The sequence below is a fragment of the Anas acuta genome, chromosome 9 (assembly GCF_963932015.1).
Source record: "Anas acuta chromosome 9, bAnaAcu1.1, whole genome shotgun sequence".
Taxonomy (NCBI): domain Eukaryota; kingdom Metazoa; phylum Chordata; class Aves; order Anseriformes; family Anatidae; genus Anas; species Anas acuta.
This window is the reverse complement of record NC_088987.1, coordinates 9,404,009-9,425,674: the sequence shown is the minus strand read 5'-3', so window position 1 is coordinate 9,425,674 and position 21,666 is coordinate 9,404,009. Positions and strand designations below refer to the sequence as shown.

The following is a 21,666-nucleotide window of genomic DNA, read 5'->3' as shown; positions in this document are numbered from 1 at the left end:
ATAAGTCTGTAATGAGTGAGGTTTTCAGCATCGTCAGGATTACATTACAATATTTTCCTGGGAGTTACTAAACTCACCTCCCCCAAATATATGGCCCGTACAGACTCTCTGCAGCAGTCAACCAGCGCTCCACCATGCCAGAAAGCTTGCTGATGGCTGTTGGCAGCAGGCAAGGCTCTGCCCACACTCTGCTCCTGTCAGAAAACAGAAAACATCAGGTGATACTTTAACAAACTGAATTATCTCTTAGAAAGAATAGCCTGCCTTCTCACCAGGTTTCCATTTATGGTCATAGTGCTAAAAGGTCTCACATCAAACTGAGGCCTTCCTAGGTCAGCTGTCTCTGGATACATGGTAAAAGATGATGAAAGATCCCTTAAAACACCTTACAGCAATGAGGTAAGTAGCTGTAATTATTACTACGGACAATAGGAAACGTTTATGGAAGAGAAAAATACAATGAGCACAATGCCATGAAGTTCTTTACAACCAGCTAAAAGCTCAAACTCTGAATGCTCACAGCTTATGGCCCCCACCATTCCCTTACTGATGACTTAAAGAATTTATTGAACGTAACATGAAGCACTGCACAGAGACACAAAAAGAAAAATCAGCTTGCTGCAAATCTTACCTTGGACCTATGTCTGCATGTATAAGGTCTCCTGCCACCAGGGCCACTAGGTAGGCAGGAACAGGGTATTCCATGTAAAACTGATAGACACCTTCATCTTCTAAGTAGGTGCTTTGAGTGGCACTCATCAACACCTGCATGCCTGCTGGAGCCTGAAATACCAACATCACACACACCAACTGACTAAATGGCCAAGGCTGAAGATCTCATTGTTTTTAATGTACGTCTTTTTTTGTTATAGACCAGAAAATCAATCATTTAGAAAACATGGAAAATAGAAGATTTCTGATTTTTCTTTTTTTGTACCACAACCTATACATGCCATGAAAACATACCAACCAAAAATATTACTGCTCTTATATTTCATGGGTACTTAGGCCAACTGTATGCCTGCCCCAAAAGTGCCCACGTATCAAATGATGCCGCCTACAAAAAATGCAACATTATTTGATGCTGCTTTTTTCATAAAAATGTGTTTTTTCCTTTTGAGAATCAATTAAATACAGTTGGGTATTATCACCAGTAACCACTCTTAGAAGCAACAAACCAAATTCTCTCATTGTCCATGTCATGGTTACTCTTTCAGTATGAGTACTGGGAATGAAAGACTTCAGCGTGACAGGCAGAGTTGCTTTGTGGCAGTACTCTGACTCTATTTCAAGAACCAGAACATGGGATCTAAAAAATCCCCTATTTTTTATAATATGTAATGTCATAATGTATATTTTATATCATATATACAAGCACAATGTCACAATGCTTTCACAAGTCAAGGGCAGCTAATTGCTCCACTAACTATTTTACCAATTTGTCCCTTACCTTGACAGTAGCTGAATAAGTGCATTTCACTGCTGGTGTGTCAAAGCAGGGGAAGAAAGAGCGGTTACACACCGAGTGGCCCTGCGTGAAGACAAATGGCTTGGCATTGCCATACGTCAGTTCTGGATCCAGCCACCAGATCTGTTGGAACATGATGTGAAGAAGAGGTGAGGGAAGAGAAAAAAAAAAAATCACATGGCTGAACTGTCAGGAAACAAAATCTGAAATCAAGAGGATTGTGGTGGAGGAGAAGCTCCCCAGCTGTTTGGCTCCCCAGATGCATGCCTAGCACAGGGCACGTTTCCATTTCTAACAGAACAGCTTTCTACCACTGTTTATTTGCCATGGCTGCTCAGAGTAGTTTCTCACTGTGTCAGTGGCACACTGAGTAGTATCAGGGAACACTGAGTCTTCCAGCCATTCACTGTTCCTGTTATATTGATTTACTTGGTTAATAACAAGTCCCTAGCAAACAGCCACACCACCCGCTTCTCAGAGGGAGTGCCCTGAGTATCTTCGTGTTGTCGTTCAACATCAACAGGAATAGTAGGGGCCAGGTAGTGCAAGCAAAAAAATAAAATAAAATAAATAAAAAAACCTGAGGCCGAACAGTGTACACAGCATTATCTCTGACCCTGACACTGCCCTGCTGGCTGAAGCATCAAACATTTTGACACTATGGGAAAGAGTCAGTATATGTAAGAAACATCTGGTCAATGACACTGGAGGCCTCTTTCTACAGAGCGGATAAGGAGATTCTGGGTGGTCACACACACAAAAAAACCTCCACTGAGCATGTCAATTTTCAGTATCAAACAGCAAATAAATCATGAGTCAGACCCCAGCGAATCATTAGAACATGTTAAGAACGATATGAAAAAGCGCAGTTATTTGCCTTTTGGGTTTTTCCATTTCAAATGTAATGTTTATGCTTTCGCATGCTCCCTGCCTCCAACTTTGAAGTGTAAGAACGATTTTAAATAAGGATTTTCTTGTAATCCTAGAACTCTGGAGCTGAACTTTTACGGAAAATATCAAATATTGTGAAACTTGCAATAAAGTTGGAACCACTCGAAGTCTTGGGAACAGTCAAGCGCAAGGAATAAAGCTTCTGAGTCTGCTGAATGCTCAGATCAAAGCAACCAATAAATCTGAATTCAGGGAACAGCAGTTAGTGCAGACACTGGTTCATTTCTGGTCATCAAGAGAACAAAATGAAGTGCTTACAGAAGAGAAGTCCATGTATTATGTGCCCTGATTTTAATGGCATATTACAATTCTGTCTCCTAGTTAACCTCTCTGTTTTCTGGAAGGCAAAGTTTTCTCTCTCCCCCTCAGTCCTATAAGATTATTCTTTGTTATCTTGTACCTTGCCTTTTGAATCTTCTATACTGATGCAAACATGCTGCTCTCCCAAATTATCCACTTCAGCAGAACCCCAGGGGACCAGGGAAAGGCAAGGCAAGGCAAGATGCTGTCAGCAGCATTCATTTATTCATATAGAGCTTCACACTTCCACTGCTAAATGTGGAAGCGTGTATTTTTGGGCAGGAGGCATTACAAGATGTAAAACTATCTAAAAGTAAAATTAATCTCAGAGCAGCAGCCTCATCTTGGGATTTATGATCAGCCTGGCTGCTCCTGTTATCAAGGGCTGTGCGACTCTTCACATCCGTGTGCTGTGTTTTGGTGGATCACCGGCCAAATCCTGAGGCTGTGGCTGAGGTGTGCTTCACAGCTCCTGCTTCCCACTCCATGGGTACCTACATGCCATGGCAATGAGGATCTTCTCTGCGATACAACACTGTGGAACTGGGAACAGCTATTCCAGGAGGCATTTTGGGATAAACACCTCATTAAAACCAATAGCTTGAAACCAAAAGCTTCCCCCACCAGGGAGGAATCCAGGAAGGAGCCTCAGAAAGTAAATTTTTAAAGAGCTGCCCTGATGTCAACTTCTACAAACGCTCCTCCTATCGGCTATTTGTGTGCTCGTATCACAAAACGCCTGACTTACAATGTTGGCCTCGCTGAAGAGCCTCACCTTCAAAAGGTTTTACTTCCTTTGCTTTTTGAGAGACTGTAAAGGCTAACAGAGAAAAGAGGGAGATAAGACACCACTAGAACTAAGCTATAACACTAGAGTAGGGTGGAAAAAAGGTTGACAGGCAATGTCTTTAGGGCAGAGAGAGATAAGGGGAAGTTCCCCTGACCAGCGCAGGAAGAAAACATAAGCAGGAAGCAAAGGGGAACTGAGAAGTTAATTCTTGTTTACAAGAACCTCCATAAATTAATGACAAGTTCTTTTCAACTAGTCTCCCTTTATTTGACATTTGGTTGAAGTTAAATGAAGCACCAGCCCCACAGGCCAAAAGGAAAAAACGTTTGCAGAGGATGAAGTATTTTTTTCCCCTGTTTCCTAATGTCTGCAGCCACACGGCAATCCTCCGTCTCTCTTTCCAGATGCACTTGGAACAATGATGAAAGTTATCCTGAAACAATATAAATAGATCTGTAATATAAATAGACCGGGCTGTGCTGCAGGACAGAGGCAGGACGGGGGGAAAATGAGCAGAAGCAGCTCCCAGAAAGGAGTGCAGGCAGCAGGGCACTGCTGGGGGCAGGGAGCTGGAGCAGGGTATGGGGCAGAGCGTTATACACAACCCCATTTACTCTACATCCAAATTCTCCCTGTGCTCCCCTTAGGAAAATTAAGGGGCAGCATCACAGCGCTCACCACCTTTACCTAGCTTCTCATCTGTACAGCAGAGAGGCTGCTTCACACGTTAAAGCTGTTCTTACAGAGCATTTCATGTAACTGCTGCTGCCTGAATCCTCTGCCCAACAGAGGCTGAGGGCAGAGGGTTTCCCCCTGCCCACACACTGCGGAGCAGCTCATGGTTCTTAATGCCAGAACAGAGCAGGGTTTGCTTGTAAGGCTCTTGTGGAAAGGACAGCACTGGTGTTAACATGTACACTGCAAAATAGGAGGTATAGCAGAGTGGGTATAAGACAGGCACAGATTTTTCTAAAGGGAAAGAGAACAAAAATCTTACAAAAGACTATCTGTAGGACCGAGAAGTAAGGTTGAGTGAAAAGAAGGGAAGGAAAAGCTGAACTGCTTTCCCTGATACACCTGAGCATCATGACTTCAGCCTACACCATGAGATACACGGTGTTCATGACGGTCTTGCTCCTGAAACGAAAAGGTGACATCCAGAGCATACGGCTTCCAACAGCACAGGGAGCTGGAACGCCCTGCGAAAGGCAGCTTTAATCTCTCAGCTGTCTCCCAGTGTCCATCAAACACCCAGAGCTCTTGGCTCCTTCCTCCACGCGAGGAATAATGGGACAGTCAACTAACATATCCAGATGGCTCAAAGCGAGCATATCAAGGCAACAGGTTTCCAATTTTAAACAGGCTACTGTCTGTCCTGGCAACCTCACTGCCAACACGCCCGGGCTGCACTGAAACATGAATTTACTGCCTTATAGGTCCCAGGAGCACACTAAAGTCCTGCAGAAAATAAACGCTGACACAAAAAGATTATACTCAGAGAAAGGCCACGGAAAATAGAACTTTGGAAAGAGGGAGGTCTAACGCTGTGAAGCTGCACAGAGAAAAGGGACCACAAAGAAACACCCTAGGGATGAGAATAAGTGAGCTCACCCTCACCCATAGGGGTTACTCACACCCATCTCTTAAAGGCTAGGCTGAAAAACAGCAGTGACAGACAGCACCACCACCATACCAAGTGACTGTGGTGCTAAAAAGATAGCTCAAAAGAAACATGAGGGGCTGGAACAGGTGCTGCTTGAGGACAAATATTTCGCCAGCCAAAATCTACAATAGAGGGGAAGCTAGGAAATGTGGTACAGTTTGTGTTAGAAGCGCAGGCTAGCCTAAAATGAAAGCATCTGTTCAAGAGGAGGAAAGTGTGTTATCACGCACCACAGGAGGTATGGCTCAGCCAGACTGAGGATGATCACAGAGCACACAGCAACATCAAATTAGTCTGAGAGCCTTCCTACCCTAAGTAAGGCATAGAGCAGACAAAACAAATCTTGAAAAATAAAATTAAAGAGCAGGATTTTCTGAATGGGCCCTGAAAGACATCTCCCATGTACCTCTTTGGAGCACAGGCACTACAGCACAGTGCTGTACAAGGAAGTACCAAGACACCGCTCCAGAGGTGAAAGGGAATGCTATCCTCAGGTACAAGTGGGTTAGAATTTGAAGTGCACTCGATTTTCATCTCCTTTTTCCACTTTAGGGAAGGGCCAGCATGCTGAAAGGTCAACGTATTACAGAAGGAAGCTTCTGTCAATAAAATCCTTCATGTGCAACTCACTGTCCAGAGTGAGGCAGCACACTAAGCCTGCCCAGACAATTAAGGATGAAGTTACTCTCTCAAGTTTCAGCCTGGGACTAAAATCAGATCCGAAGAAGATCCATCAAGCTTGTTCTCTCCAGCAACATGTTCCTTTTTGTAAATTTGTGGCCTAGTACATACTTGCTCCTGGATTATGTTGCATGCTGGCAACACACTCAGTTCTTGTTAAACAAATTGCAATAGTCAGATAGATCTCTGCATGTACTCGTTTTGACCAATGCAACAGCAACACCAAACCAGCAGGCTGACAGCCCGTCCTGCTAGGTAAGACGGAGGCATCCAAGTTGCAAGACCCTCGTAAAGCCGTTCCTTTTGGAAATAGGTTTTGATCATATGGACCACGAATCTTTCTCACTAGATTTCAAAACAGTACAGGCTACAGAGCAACTGTAGGATTGTTGTTTCAGTGGTAATTGATCTATTTTCACTGTCATAACTTCCCCAAGATGCAAGATTTAGGTGCTCCTGGCCTTTTAGGTGCAGACAGCGAAGCACTTCTGAACACTGGGGGACTCAAACAAGGGAAAGAATTCACAAAACCTCCTGATTCTGAAGAAGAGAAGCCCAGGGACAGGCAAGCACCTCGCATGGCCCCGTTGGGCCACTCCTCATCCCTTGTCCAGGGGTGACCTGGAGGAACGAGCAGCATCTCCTCCGCACCTCCAGCACCACCGTGGCCGGTGAGAATACAAACCTGGGTGCGTGAGGCCTGCCTCTGTCAGCATCTAGCAAAAACTAATATAAAATCCACCACAGGAAGACTTAGTTGCAGGTTACGCGGGACGTGGTTTAGCGGGTGACACTGGCAGCAGGGTGATGGTTGGACCTGGTGGTGTTGGAGCTCTTTCCTAGCCTGGCCCTGATGATGTTGGAGCTCTTTCCTAGCCTTCATGACACGAGGTGTCCTGACGAACTCGGACAGGGGTTCGAGGAGGGGGAGAAGAGTGTTATAAGAGCAGCGAAGCCCCCGCTACGGGGAGCAGGGCTTCTCCCCAGCCTCCCCACCACCCCTTTTCCCTCAGAGGGGACCCCATTACTCACAGCAGGGCCGTCAGCCGTGGTGTAGCGGACGATGACCTGGAAGGGCTGGTGGGGCTGGAGGGCAGCGGGCAGCGAGAGCGTGAGGGCCGAGCCGTAGTCGGTGAAGGGATCCACTCTGAAACCCAACGGGCAGGCGGCGGCCGGAGGCTGAGCGAAGACGGGCAACGGCGGAGGGGGCTCGACGGCGGGCGGGGGGCTACCGGGAGGGTCCCCGAGGGGATCCCCGGGGGGAGCAGCGATGCAGGGAGCCGAGAGGAAGGTGGCGGTGGCCGGAGGGTTGGCGGAGCAGGGAGGCGGCGGCGGAGGGCAGGGAGGCGGCGGTGGAGGCGGTGGAGGCGGCGGAGGAGGAGGCGGCGGAGCCGGGGAGGCCTCGGAGGGGGAGAAGGAGAAGGAGCAGGGCGCTTCTCCGAGCGGAGCCCGGCGGTAGGAGGCCGAGAGGACCCTGAGGGCCGGGTGGACGTCCAGCACCAGGGAGCTGGGCTGGGGGCGCAGGGCGCAGAGCTCCAGCACCAGGCAGCCCGCCAGCGCCCGCGCCTCGGGCCGCAGCTCCAGCCCCAGGTGCAGGTGGCGGAGGCCGAAGAGCTGCGAGCTGGAAGCCGAAGCCACGTCCGGGGGAGGCTCGGGAGGAGGCTCGGGAGGTGCCGGTGGAGCCTCAGGACCGGCGGCGGAACCTTTGCGGCAGCAGCAAAGGCCGGGAGGCCGCGGAGCCGGAGCCGCCATGGAGCGGTGGAGGAGGAGGAAGAGGAGGAAGAAGAAGAAGGAGAAGGAGGAGGAGGAGGAGGAGGAGGAGGCCGGTGCTATGTGAAATCCATGGGCAGGGCAGGCGGGGGGGGGAGGCACAGCGGCCGGAGAGACCGGGGCGGGGAAGGGAAGGGAAGGGAAAGGAAAGGGAGGGGAAGGGGCCGAGGGGAGCGCGCAGGGCCCGTGCCCGGAGCTGGCGGAGCTGGGGCTCGGCCGCCGGGCGGAGAGGAGCCGGCGGGGGGCGCCCGAGGCCGGCCCCGCCCCGGACACCGGCTGCGTGCGCACCGGGGGGGCCCCACGGCACCCACAGCACCCCCGGGATGCCCCCCCCAAGCCCCAGCCCCGGCGGCTCGGCCCCCCCCGCCCTGCTCTCCCGTGGGTGCTGCCTCTTGGACACCCCCCGGTGCCGGCCCCACGCCCCCCGTGCGCCTCCTCCCATTTTTTTTTGCCCCCCTTTTGCAGCCAGGTCCCAGCTCGGCCAAGCCCCGCTGCCCTCTTCCCCAGCCCTGCTGCTCCAGGCAGGCAGGCACACGCCACCCGCTGCTGCTTTCCTAAATTGGAGAGGCCAGGCTGCGATTTTTTTATACAACCGCCTGGTTTTGTGTGTGTGGAGGGACTGAGCTGGAAGGAAGGGTGCTGCTGGCACTATGCAGCCCTAGAGCGGCATACAGGAGCTCAGCCTGGCCCCGCGTATTGTTCCGTACATTATTTCCACTCTGCCTACCTCAGCCCCCCCCCCCCCGCTGAATCTCCAAGGCATGTCTTTGGATGACACAGGAACATTTATTACATGGTTGTGGGTTTAACGAACCCGTAGTGGTGCATTCTCAAAGCCTCCCAAGCCTTACAGTAGTGGCAGCAGCATTACATCATGTTCCAGTTGAGTGTCCATTCACGTCATACTTAGGGGGGTAACTGTGGCACCAGCACAACGCGGCTGCCACCTCCAGCTGAAGCAAGGGCAAAACAAATCACAGAATTATCCCAGACCTAGGTGAAGCTGGGACTATAAAGAAAACCTTTGTGATTGGTCATAGTAAAACACACCGTGGTTGCAGTGAAAAAACAAGGCAACATTCAGAAAAGTTCTTTGGCTGATAAGGGCACTACAACTACCCTGGATCTTTTCATTATATTCTTCTGAAGCATCTTCAAGAAGCAATTTTGTCCTCACCCAGTCCCTTTTTAAGAGGAACTTTTTGTCCTGACATTTTTATTCCACATCCTCCTCTTGTAAAGCAAATTTTCTGCACTCACTCTTTCCTCTTGCTACCTTTCTCCTCATCTCATTCATACAATTCGTCTTTTAAAATAATAGCGCTTTCTCCTTTTTTTATTCCCAGCAATGTTCTAAGACTGCCTGATCTCCTCTGGGTTCCATCTAGGGGCAGAATACAGACCACAGCCCCAGCCCCTCCGGATCTGACCGTATATGACCTTCACCATAGGGAATGGTGAAGCTCCCTAGGCATTCAAACTGGCACAACTTCGGGGCCTGACTTTGGACTCAATTATACCAATCTAATTGCACATTAATGCCACTGGGCAATTTTAGAAAACTCCTACCTCCATTTTGATTGACATCGCAAACAAGCACAGTGTTCCCACTCAGGCGAGATCAGACAAGCAGAAACACATCCTAAGAGTTTCTAAACTTAGGATAATGAATCAGGATCTGTTGCACTCGCTTGTGTCTGAACAAAATGGATGCAACTAAATTCCCAAGGCCCATACAGCAAACACAAAAATTATTTGAAGTAAATCTCTCTCAAGTCACCCATCTGTTGGTCTTGGGCCATGTCCTTTGCTATGTAAGAAGGATGTGTTATCTTCGTGCTATTTTGGGTAAGATCCCTTTAAGGAAATTCCCAGTCCCGGTCCTACAGTCTCATTCTGCTCCTTGCAGGGTGAAATCTCTGGGGTATCACACTACACATTCTAATGCAGGACCCGATTTCTGAAAGTTCCCATCATCAACAACCCCTCGTAGAATACTTCAAAAGAGATATTTCGGTCTCGTTGTAAATATCGGTGTTTCTTCTTTCCATGTCAGTGACAGGGCTCTGGGCCAGGTTTCAGCTTGCTCCTATGGTTCAGGACGAAAGCCAGTAAAATTTACTGCTACCCAAACGAGAAGCAATACTTCCGTACTATCTGTGAGACAAGTGCCAAACGAAGCAGTTAAGAGATTACAGCAGAAAGAATGTTTCTTCTGGCAGTTTATCTCCTTATATCTAAAGTAACAATGCTGGGACTGAGGTTTAATGACACAGTTGAGCTAATCCCTGCTGTCCACATGTCACCATTTGCCTGCTCCATTGCAGACACTTGTTTAATATCTCGAGCTATTTCAGCTCACTGAAGCAGCAAAAAAAGTATTCACCATTTTAGGAGAGCATGACTGGTAAGCAGCAGTTCGATGCAATGAATCCTGAGCACGGTTTCCTCTCATAGCTAAGCTAGTGTGATAGTTAGCACCTACTAAAACGAGCAGCCCCGCTTCGCCTCCCTTCCAGGTGTGCCTTGCTGTCTCCTCCTTTGTACAGCATTCCTGCTTTTGGAAGGTGAACTTTCTGCAAGTTAGCTTTCTGAACTGGCTCACTGCTGGACCAGGCAAGAGCCAGTGCTGGCATCGACAAAGTTGGAGGAACTCCCAGCCTGGAAGAAGAAGGAGGACAAGATCAGGATTGCTCCTTGTGACCAGACTGCCAATAGCTCAGCCTTAGCTGCAAAACGAAGTCACACTTTGACCCCAGTGGCACTTGAACAGTTGGTACATTAGCCCTTTTTTTCCTTTTTTTTTTTTTTTTTTTTTTTTTTTTTACTCAAGGCAAATACCAAAGTTCATGGGGATAGAGTCAGTAGAGTCAGTTCTGCAGGGCCCAAGACAACACAGCTGCAAATGACAACTGACTGAACTTCTAACCAGTCTTAGGCAGACACATTCCATGCTCTCTCCCTCTTTAACATATTCAGCTTTCATCTTCAGGTTGTACCCAAATCTACTTTTAGGAAAGAAGCAGGGCATTACATCTGTGGCCCAGCACCCCTGCTCCCTCCAGCTTGTTTTTGTCCTTAACATCCTAGTCAGAATGGAACACCCCCCTCCACTTAGCTAGGTGCTCTTTGGAGAGAGATCCATTACCTGTCCCTTTGAATTGAGGCACACTGAGTAAAACAGTGGCCAGCACCTGCCACAGAGTAAGCTTGGTCTCAGGCCAGTACGCAGGATAAGATCTGTGCTACTTAATTCTTGCTCAGGACAAGACTTAAGAAGTATAACAAATAATGCTTTATGTGCTGCTACCTTCAAGCTACAGTCTAAGCTCTGTATAGTTTTGCCTGTGATAGCGGTAGACAGAAATGCTCTTTGCTGTGACTTTGCAGTCACGTCACATTATTTACAGTAACACCCGTAGGTGAAAAATGTGGAAAAATCTTGGCTAAGAAGGATCTTCTGTATTCCATCTGACCTCCCTCTTGCTACTTGGCCTGAATACTTGTACCATAAATTATTACTCCCTGTCCTACTCAACACAAACATACATAGCAAGCCACCCCCGTGCTGGAAGGCACAAAATTTACCCACCACGTTTTTAAAGAAACTTACACTCTGAAGGAAAAAAAAAAAAAATCAGGCCAAAGTGCATAGCCAAAAAAAAAAAAAAAGCCTGCAAAATTTCCCCTAGGGCTTAGAACAGTGAGAAGTGATTTATGTGCTCAAAACAAACCACTTAAGCCAATAAAATTTACAAAACCCAAAATAGTTTTATTTACTTTTCAGATTTTTGCCTCGACGAGACATTCTGCAAACATGCTAAGGCTACAAAATGTCCAAGTTGACAAAGACATGCAACGCTGACCATTCAATAAGTCACGGCTATTATAGGAGCGACCATGCCCACCTGGGCCACAGGTCCCATAAAACAGGGATGGTGTACAGTGATCATGGCAACGTACTACACAGGACCTAGTAACCTGAGGTAGGTCTCTTCACAGTAAGAAAACAACATCCTACACCAGTGTTACATCCTGATCAGCAGGAACCTGCTTAAAGCTCCAGAAGATGTGGGGTGGGGGACTGTTTCCTTAACAAGTGTGCAATAAAGAAACAGGAAATACTCATGTTGTTTAACCTTAGTGTAAGTTAGCAGAACAAAGAGTTAGTGTTACCCATGCCAACGAAAGCCAACCTAAACCTCTGAGGAGTGTTAGCAGCTTCAAGATAAAGGAGTCAGTCAGCTGGAGCAACTTTGGAAAGGCTTTCCTGCTAGCATACAGGGTACGATTTGAACTTTGCAATTAATTTGTTATACATCATTCCATGAACAGTTTGATTTTGGTTGTGTTAGATCAGCGAAGCAGGAAGAGCTTGGCTTTGCTTGCATTAAAATAAACTCTGCTGATACAGTAAGAAATACTATATCAGGACACTGAGAAAATATGAGGCCTTAACGTGACCCAAAAGTGGTTGTCCACTCGAGATCACTAAAAACCCTGCTTTGGGAAAGCATTATGGGAAGCAGCAGCCGCTGCCGTGGTGAACATTAGCGATGCTCCAAATAGCTTTGATAAATTACAATGCAATAGAGTTACACCACAGTGCTCTTCTCCCCTGTGCTAGACAACAATAATGTGACAATAAAGGACACTATTGCAAAGCTTCACTTTCACTCAGACACGCAGAAAATCTGGCACTAGGAAAAGACCAACTGTAAGAGACAAAATGGTGTCTGATACAGTCTGATTACAAAGCCAGATCTCTGGTACCATAAACTGTACAAAAATGATAGAAAAGAATATGCACTGTTATTAATACAGTGCTTATTTTAATATAAAATAAACAGCTTACATTTCCACTGTAAATATAGGCTATATACAGAATTATGTATAGATATAGCTACATGTATAAAGCTTCATTATAGGCCTCTGATACATTTATAACTATGGCTCCCTGAGCCATTTGTAGAGTGCATTTAATAACAAAAAATTAGTAATATGATTATGGAATAAATACAATAATAAAAACATGAAGAATTCTTCTGACATGGTTTTAAAAACTCTCTGGCTTGACACATTGTGCTAAAAATTAAAAGATGAAAAGGCAATAATCTGCTTGGAGGAGGACGAGGAGGAGGAGGAAGAAGAGCTGGTCTGCCACAGGCAGGGAGTGCAGCTCTCCAAAATTAAAGTGACTTTGCCCTGAATTTTAGCCCTTGACAGCGACCTTGTTCTCCGCAGCAGCAAACATAGCATAGAAGCGTGAGTTCTCATTAGCCAGAAGGGCAGACGGCGTATCAAATTCCACTACCTAAAAAACAAACAAGGCAGGTAATATGTTAGCAAAATACAGCAGAAAATGGATTCCCACCCCCTTGCACTTGTAACTTGGTAGCAAAGAAGCCAAAATATGACAGTCTTTAGATGAGACAACAGATGGTGAAAGCATGTGCATTTATGCACACATACTGTAACCTTGGATGCTTCAAGCTAAATTAGACAAATGGTGGGACTACCCAGCAGGAAGCAACCTCTGGTGGCTCTGGCAAACAGACTGAGGCAGATGCTGTGTTTTTTTCCTTTCTCTACCTCCAAGAGCCTTGCCAAATGTTCCTACATTTGATTTAAGTGTTTACGGCTCCCACATGGAAGCCCGAGAAGTGGGTAAAGTATCTCTCAACGCCTGTTTGATACCACAAAGCTTTACAAACACAATGGAAAAGTGACACTGAGCTCCCTTAGAGATGCTTACGTTATTACACATACCAGAATTAAACCTACAAAGGATATTTAAAAACCCTTTAAAAGAGACTGTTGCCCTGTGGTACTTTCTTGGAGTGGAAAAGGAATTTTCTCCTCTTTGATCTTGTCATGGTGAGGCAATAATTGATGCTGTTGGAAAGTTATTACTAGGGATGTGAATGAATACACAGGATTTTCTACCCTGTAATAGCAGCTGTTCCTTCAGTCTAGCCTACACGTATACAAAACAGACTGCAACAGGAACTGAAGCCACGGAAGTCTGCTTACCTGTCCTTGTGTTAGCACCATGATCCGATCAGAACCCAGTACAGTATGCAGGCGATGAGCAATCGTTAACATAGTGCAATCTGCAAATGCCTCTCTGATAGTCTCCTGAATCAGTAAGTCTGTCTCTGTGTCCATAGCAGCTGTTGCTTCATCCAGTATCAAAATCTGAAAGTAGAGCACAATTGTGGCTTTTAATTCACAGTAACTCCTTCCCTCCCTGAACATCAGTACATGCAGAGTGGACAAGAATTATCATGACAAGGAATTGCCACAACTGGCGGTCTTTACAGAGCTGCAGTCACAAAGGTACTTTTGACAATCACCCTTTCAGTTTGCCTTATGTAATCACCTTCATTGAAGTTATCATACAGATTACACTTACATTTTATGGTCACATCCTACAGCCACAAGACTGTTGCATTCTGACCTGGTCACAGGTTTCCACTACTTTCATTTTTACATTAAGCAGCTAAATCTCAAATGCAATTTTTTAAGAGGTAAACTAATTGCCCTGTCTTTGGCAGTGATAGTTCCTTCTGGAGTCAGTCAGGACCAACTTGTATTAAATAGCTTTCTTAAGCTAAGAAGAACTACCCTCCCCTCTGACTCAATCAAAAAGTTCTTTCTCTCTAACATTATTTGGTTTCCATTCTCAAAAAGAAAAAAATTAACTTTGCATGGTCCCAAATTTCACTTGTAGACTACATTTTAGTAGAACACCATGCTTGGCTGAACTTTACCAAAAAGTGAAAGAAGGAAAGAATCTGATGCTCACCAGTACCAGTACAGACTCTGGATAAATGACTAGCGTGCCAGACTGGCCTATAATAACACTAACAACCAATACTTTCTGACGACAAGACTTTACAGCAGCTACAGACGCCTTTCCTATTCGTTCTAACACTGTCTCTGAGTTGTAGTAACTGTTGGTATGACTACTCTGACAGACGAATCCAACAAAAGAAGCCCCTTTCCTCGAAGCTGGTGATATCAAACTGGTAGCAATTTTTCTCATCGATACGCTCACCTTGCAACGACGCAGTAGAGCTCTAGCTATGCACAGTAACTGTCTCTCTCCGACTGAAAAGTTTTCTCCATTTTCCATTACTTCTGAGTCAAGTTTCATAGGCAGCTGGGCAACCTGTGTGGGAAAGAATAGGCAGAGAACTTTGATAGCTGCACAGATTTTTTTGTTTCTCCACGGCATGAGACAAACAGTTGATCCTCCTGCTAATCTGATTTTGCCTATGTTCCAAAATATCCATCACACTTTGCTAGCTCACACTCTGTTGAAAGAAGTAGTAACAAACAACTAATTCTAGAACAACAATACAACATTAGACCTGCTTGGTTCAGTTAAAATGCCTTTGACTTGGTGATGACAGCTGAAAACATCACAACTAACCTAGATGCAATATACCCTCTCAGTAGGCAACCTTAGAATGGCTTAAGTACAAAACATTTGATTTCTAGAAAAAGCATGCCAGGTACAAAATCCTATTAGCATTAATACAGATCTGGCCACTCGAGAAAGACTAAGAGTGGACCTCCAGGAATCAGGATGTCTCTGCAGGAATTACAGCCCAGGTACTGCAGTCACAGCTACACATGTAGCCTTGTGCCACCTAACAAGAGTTTGAAATGTCACAACAGTAAGATTTGCTGCAGAGGGCCTCACAAAGGGCAGAATTTATATTCAGTAAGAATGTGTGACATTTACACTCACAAATGTAAATGCAGAATGCACAACTACATAAGGCACACAGAAAAACACATCACTTCTGAAATACTGTAAAACCAGAAGAGTCCCTGTGATGAGGCAACACTACTATGCTACATGCCAAGAAGTACACATCTGAAATATGGCATGTTCTCCAAAAATTGTCTCATTATTAGAAACAAAACAGCAAGTTATGGAAAAAAACATGGAGACAGAACTTTACTGAAGATCCCCTAATTAGCCAGTAGAAGAATATGCAGCTTTGAAAGACAAAATACAAACAAATATCTCATAGACATGATAATACTTACACACTCCTTCATGTGAGTCCTTTCCAAAGCATCCCAGATTTGCTCCTCACTATATTGATTGAAAGGATCCAAGTTGGATCTGGAGTAGGAAGCAGAAAACATAACCTTTTTTTTTTCCAGCCATAAATAGCAAAACAGCAGTGTGCTAATTCATCCAGATGGACAATTCCCATCTAGTACTACACTGACAGAATTTCCTTGCCAAGGAAATCAGATGCTCCCAGCACACTAAAGAAGCCAAACAATAGAAGAGTGAAGATGGAAGACAAAGATGCAAAATTTCCAGTAATTTTAAAGGAAAGAAAGTCTATGGAGGATCACATCCAGTTCGGTATTGAACCGGCTAAAACCATTTACCCGTGCTTTTTCTTTTTGTTTCAACAACAAAGTACAGAAACCAGAATGCCTTTGTTCCACTCAAAAACTACCATTTCATACGAGTTCATTATGAGCTGGTAGCCTTCTTTGTCCTTCTTGCTTTTTTTTTTTTTTTATGGTCTCACTAACCTTACAGTGCCACTGAATAGCACAGGTTCCTGAGGAATTATTGACAGTTTGCTGCGAAGATCTGCCAAACCAATGTCATTTATTTTCACTCCATCAATTTTAATGCAGCCTCCAGACAGTTCAACCAAACGAAAAAGTGCCATTCCAAGGGAAGACTTCCCTAAAAATGAGACAGAAGATTATACTAGTGCTTCTAAAGAATCCTAACAGCCATTTGAGATAAGACAGCATTTTAAAAGCTGTCCTTGTGTAAGATTAGTGTCTTAAATTACCATAAAGTGCCAGCAAACAATTTTGTAACTAACTGCCAGAGTTCACCATTTAAACTTCTAAGCAATATTAATTGCATATTTAGAAGTTCCATTTTGAAGGTGGTGTAAACCCTTCTACAATCGGACGTTTTGATTTTTGGCATTACAAACTTCTGAGACAGCTTAGCACCAAACCTGGCTGCAGCATCAGTACAAATAAAAATTCTTTCAAGACAGTCAAATAAGCTGCAATGAGCACGCTGTAGGTAGCATTCTGCGCTGGTAAGTAGCTCAGAGTATTAAACGTTATGAGCATACTGACTCAGGCAGAGTAGGAGGTGCCTCTATTTTAAAAGGAAAATTGTTTTCATTGTATATGGGGAACCTTCCTACATATGTACACAAACAGAATCCACCACTGACATGCTGCTGGACCTTTCTTGCGCAACTAATTTATTCAAACAAAGAGAGGGCAGAGAAGAACCAAATTGTATTGCTCTGTTCCCATTCTGTAAATGCAGTATTTTAACTCTGTTTAGTGCTTTTCCTTACCTGAGCCTGTCCTTCCCACAATGCCAATCTTTTCCTTTGGTTTGATGGTGAAGGACACTTTTTTAAGTACTAGAGGGAGATTTTCTCGGTACCGCATCTCTGCATTTTCAAAAACAACTTCACCTTCCTGTGGCCAGTCCAGAGGGGGAGTTTTATTCTTAATTCGAGCAGGAGCTTCCAATGAGAGAGTCTTTAAAAGAAAAACAAAAGTTCTGTTTCCAGTAAATGAAGCACCAAAGAGGAAAATTATCAGATGAAACTTTCAGCAGCTCTCTGCAGACTCAGCCCATATCAGTTTAAGGCAGTTAAGATGAACAAAGTGACTGGATATAGGCCCAGTGATTCAGAAGCAATTTCTCAGATCTTACACCAGCAACAAACAACAAGAAATCTTATAACATGCAGCTGAACATGTTGTTGTCTTACCTTGATATAGTGATCAATCCTCTCCACTGAGGTGAAGCGAGCTTCTGTTTCTGAAGCAAGTCTGACTGTAAACTGGAATAACCCTGTTAACTGTAGTGATGAGAAGAAATTAAGAAAAAATTAGAGAGTTGACTGATTTTTTTAAATTGAATTAAAAGACTAGCCTGCTGAATACTTGATACTCTTGTCTTGTGCACCCTATGGTTAATTTTAAAATAACCTTAATTTAAGAATCACTTGGAAAGACAGACTTCAAAGGTTTTCTCACAAGCAACAGCTTGAAATCTTAGCCACCTAAGTTTTGTAATTTTACTGTATTACCACCAGGAGGCAGAAAAGGCCAAGCAACAGATCTAATAACAAGCATTCTGAGCCACGAAACAAATCTAACCCACACAGTTAGGAACTGGATGCTGTGCACTGTGAAAACATACAGCAAGCAATACACCAGAATGCATTAAGACATCAGCTTGACGTTTAAAAAAAAAAAAAAAGCAGCTTTCCGAAACAGTATCCTAAAGCACTTAGCTCCTCATCGTTTTTCATGCTAGCAAAAGGTCCTGACCCTGAATTGTCTTCCCCCATCGCTACAAAAGGATCATCTTTTCCCATTTTGGTGCATTAAGGAAAGTTTTCAGTCTGTTTCATTGCAGGTACTTAACACTAACAAGTAAAAGTGAAACTAAACCATGCAGACAATGCTCACCTGCACAGCATATGAGATAGCCAGCCCAGCATACGCAGGAGGAATCTGGCCATGCATTAGAACAATCATAAGGCCAGTGGTTGTGATGAGAGCGATGCTGATAATGTCCAGCCGTACAGCTAGCCAGCGCATTGCACAGCTGAACAGGTAAAACGGTGCCTGATTATCATCTAGAAGCTCCTGATACCTGAAACACATATAGAAAATGTTAGTAGACCTCAGTGAGTCTGAAGTTGTACAAATAACAGAGTTGCTTTCATCCCTGCAACAATATGACTTATGTAGGGGGTGAATCAGAATTCCACGAGATAGCACACTTTCACCCCACCTTCACCAATGCAAGACCTGCCAGAGGATGCTCGATGGCTACAAACTATTCCACATGTAACAGCAGAAGTGTTTCAAAATATGAACAGAACGTGCTATTTTATAGTCAGTGTAAATGTAAAGTTACAGTAAGGATTTAAGAGGATTGATTACATTAATTAAAACACACCAATAACTATTTAATTTACAATCCTGAGCCTGTGGACCTGAGGAATTTAATGGGAGACACATGAGATATTCACAAAACTTAGTTACTAGGTTTTCTGATCTTGCAACTCAGTTTCACACCGATCACTGTTGCACTGTGGGGAGAGCCCTCCTGACCTATTTCACTTAAGCCACTGTGGCAGTGCCTTCACAGAACCTCTGTAACAATTTTCACTGTGCTCCCACACAGCTGGTCTCATGACCTTGTACCTGCAAAACCCCGATATTGTTATTGCAGGTTCTCATGGGAAGCAAATACCACTCATGGGAGAGATGTCTCATTTTCCCTCGCTATCATTTGTTTTGCAGGCCGTATAGTAGAGAAAACCAAACAGTCCACAACAAGGCAGGATAATAGCTGATAAAATGCTATCCAATAGTCTCTGTGCACAGAGATACATGCAGCTCATCAGTATGCAAACAGAGGCTTGGTTACCACACTAATGCTAACAGCATCACCAGCAGAACCAACAAACAGGGAGTAGGAGGAGAACCTGATGAAAAGCATACAGTACTAAAGAAAAAGTACGTCCAGAAAATTGTCCTCATCATTAGCATCGATACCTGCTACACTGGGGAGAACACCGTAGGAGGGCACTCATCTGGGACTCCATCACTGTTATTCCCAGTTGGCTACTAGGCAGGTTTTCCCTTTCAATTCTCCTCGTTCTCCCTCATTTTTTCCCCCCAAAAATAACTTTCACTGCTAGACCCAATGTATGTTGTCAGCTAAAGACCCCACTAACAAATCTTAGACTGCAAAGCTGTCACACCCTACTTTGTGCTCCAACACTCTCAGCTGGGTATCTAGACTGACCTGTGCAGGAATTCTTGTCCTTTGTTGTAGGCATGGATTGTCGACAGACCCTGTATGCTAGATGTAATGTGAGACAGGAACGGAGACTGTGTGATGTTGTCCAGACGCTTGAGCTCTCGAATAAAGACTCTGGAGGGAAAGAAACACTTTTAAGTGATAAGTATACCCACCACATACAACCACAGTACTGATGCATATATACTCGAGGAACCCCACGTCACTACTAACAGGTCAAAGCATCTCCACTTTTAGTCAAAGCAGCTGATGCACTTACCTAGACACAACATGCAGAACTGTGAACAGGACAATGAGGGGCCCCACTGCCACCAGGAACCAGGGGAAAACTCCAGAAATCACCCCCACACAGAAGAACACAAGGATGACATTCTGGATGAACATTTCTGCTTGAAATGGCAAACGAACGTCAACTGGAAAAGATGGAGGGAAAAAGAGAAAGATCTTGAGTACAGAAACCTAAAACAGCCTATATAAAGCCATTCAGTCCTGCAGTACATTGTCGTTGACAAAGACAGTGATTTCTCATGACTTTTCACATGTAAAAGGGTACATCATCATTAAGGGTGCTTTTATGTTCTGAAATGCTAGTAATTTTTCCAATTATTCCCATTTACAGGAATAGCACTGCTGCAGCTCTGACCTAATTACCACCTTCGCTGCACATCAATTTCACCCTGATACTCCAGATTCCCCCGCATTAACTGCTAAGAGTCCGTGTGCAGTCTGCAGGTTCAAAAGCAGCTGCACCTTTTCCTCCTTGCAAGCGAACAGACAGACTTGAGGTATCAGCTGTCTCCTGCAAGTATAACCCTGGTATATCCCAATTCCTGCTGTGGCTATTACAAAGTACACACTTGGCAACAGATACAGGATACTCTAACCCCAAAAGAAAAATATTGGAGAGCATTAGGTAGTTAGCTGGGAGGACTGACTGTGGCATCTAAAGCGTATGCAGTGAAAGATACCTTCATCCATGTCTTTGGAAAACCTGTTGAGAATCCGACCAGTGGGTGTAGTGTCAAAGAACTTCATGGGACTACGCAGAATCCGTCGGAACAGCTCATCATGGAGCCTTGAGGATGCTCTCAGAGTTCCCTGACAAAGCAACAAACATTAAAGTGTTGTGACAGGATTTGTGCCTGTCACTGGCCCCTCCCTGCACATGAAAAAATGCTGCCAGTTTTCCCTCTCCAACTGTAAGCATAGCTTCTTTCTTCTACTCCATGCTTCCAACCAGTGGAAGGAAGCTATTAATTGAGGCAAAAGTTTAATGGAAAGCATGGTGCAACCCCAAGAGATGGTTTGGTGGAAACCTCACAACCCATGATCTGACTTCCTCTGGTTCTTAAGTGTCAATAGAGAGGTGACCAAAAGAACCACAGAGACAACAATATGCAGAAGTAGGAGGGAGAGAGGGGGGTGAGATAAACGTTAGGTAGCACTGGAACATACCTTTACAAAGACAACACCACGAACAGCTTTCAGGATCAACATGACTGCCATAGACAGTGCATAGATGCCAGCATAGTAATGCATGTGAGGGTTATCTTTCATACTGTTACTTATGACGGTGTCATTTCCCAAAGTCACAGTGGTGTTCTGCAGGAAATATGAGGTCTCAGTCAATCGTTGAGGATTAAAAACATACTTACTACATGTGGTAGAACTGAGCTGACCCCCACCACCCACTATTTTTGGTACTTCTTTAAAGAAAGGACTTCAATAAGCTTTGAATACTTAAGAAAGCTTCCTCCAGCAGTGACATGTGCTATTTCTGTGGCATCAAAAACTCCCTAAAAGGTCAATTCATTTGATTCCTAATCTCTCATTTCACACCTATTGTTTCCTGTGTTTTTCTGAACAGTGACACATACTTACATACCACCAGTTCTATTACACAGGAATATTCAACTTGGGTGTTATACATTGTCTTCTTATCAAATGTCATTGTTTTTCAGCCAACACTCAGTCATTTCTTTATTGGCACACTGTCATATGTTCTCATTGTCTGTGATTTTGATTGTTTTGTGGTTTTTTTTTTTTTTTGTTTTTTTTTTTTAAGTCTTTACGTTTAAGGACTTCATTGTTTATTTTAATGTTGTTGGCCATCTGCACTTTATTACCTCTTCTGAGGAGAGGGTGTTTTTTGGTGTTTGATTTTTGTTGTT

At 44.6% G+C, this 21,666-nt stretch overlaps 1 protein-coding gene across 6 annotated transcripts in view; it reads right to left on the bottom strand.

Moving 5' to 3' along the window:
• Positions 1 to 21,666, bottom strand: part of ABCC5 (ATP binding cassette subfamily C member 5) — a 63,821-nt gene that overhangs the window by 10,695 nt on the left and 31,460 nt on the right. For 3 of the 6 annotated variants that reach the window (XM_068692501.1, XM_068692502.1, XM_068692504.1), the window contains 13 exons: positions 20,951 to 21,097; positions 20,464 to 20,593; positions 19,755 to 19,908; positions 19,481 to 19,609; positions 18,130 to 18,316; positions 17,424 to 17,513; positions 16,998 to 17,187; positions 16,195 to 16,354; positions 15,688 to 15,766; positions 14,684 to 14,797; positions 13,657 to 13,821; positions 12,854 to 12,937; positions 8,390 to 10,284 (listed from right to left, as the gene is read on the bottom strand). In XM_068692501.1, coding sequence (XP_068548602.1) covers positions 10,225 to 10,284; positions 12,854 to 12,937; positions 13,657 to 13,821; positions 14,684 to 14,797; positions 15,688 to 15,766; positions 16,195 to 16,354; positions 16,998 to 17,187; positions 17,424 to 17,513; positions 18,130 to 18,316; positions 19,481 to 19,609; positions 19,755 to 19,908; positions 20,464 to 20,593; positions 20,951 to 21,097 — 1,689 coding nt within the window. In that variant the 3' untranslated portion in view covers positions 8,390 to 10,224. Of the gene's footprint in view, positions 1 to 77; positions 195 to 631; positions 784 to 1,450; positions 1,592 to 6,885; positions 7,761 to 8,389; positions 10,285 to 11,374; positions 12,938 to 13,656; positions 13,822 to 14,683; positions 14,798 to 15,687; positions 15,767 to 16,194; positions 16,355 to 16,997; positions 17,188 to 17,423; positions 17,514 to 18,129; positions 18,317 to 19,480; positions 19,610 to 19,754; positions 19,909 to 20,463; positions 20,594 to 20,950; positions 21,098 to 21,666 lie in introns of those variants that run through there. The other 3 variants (XM_068692507.1, XM_068692503.1, XM_068692505.1) reach the window with 3 other exon arrangements.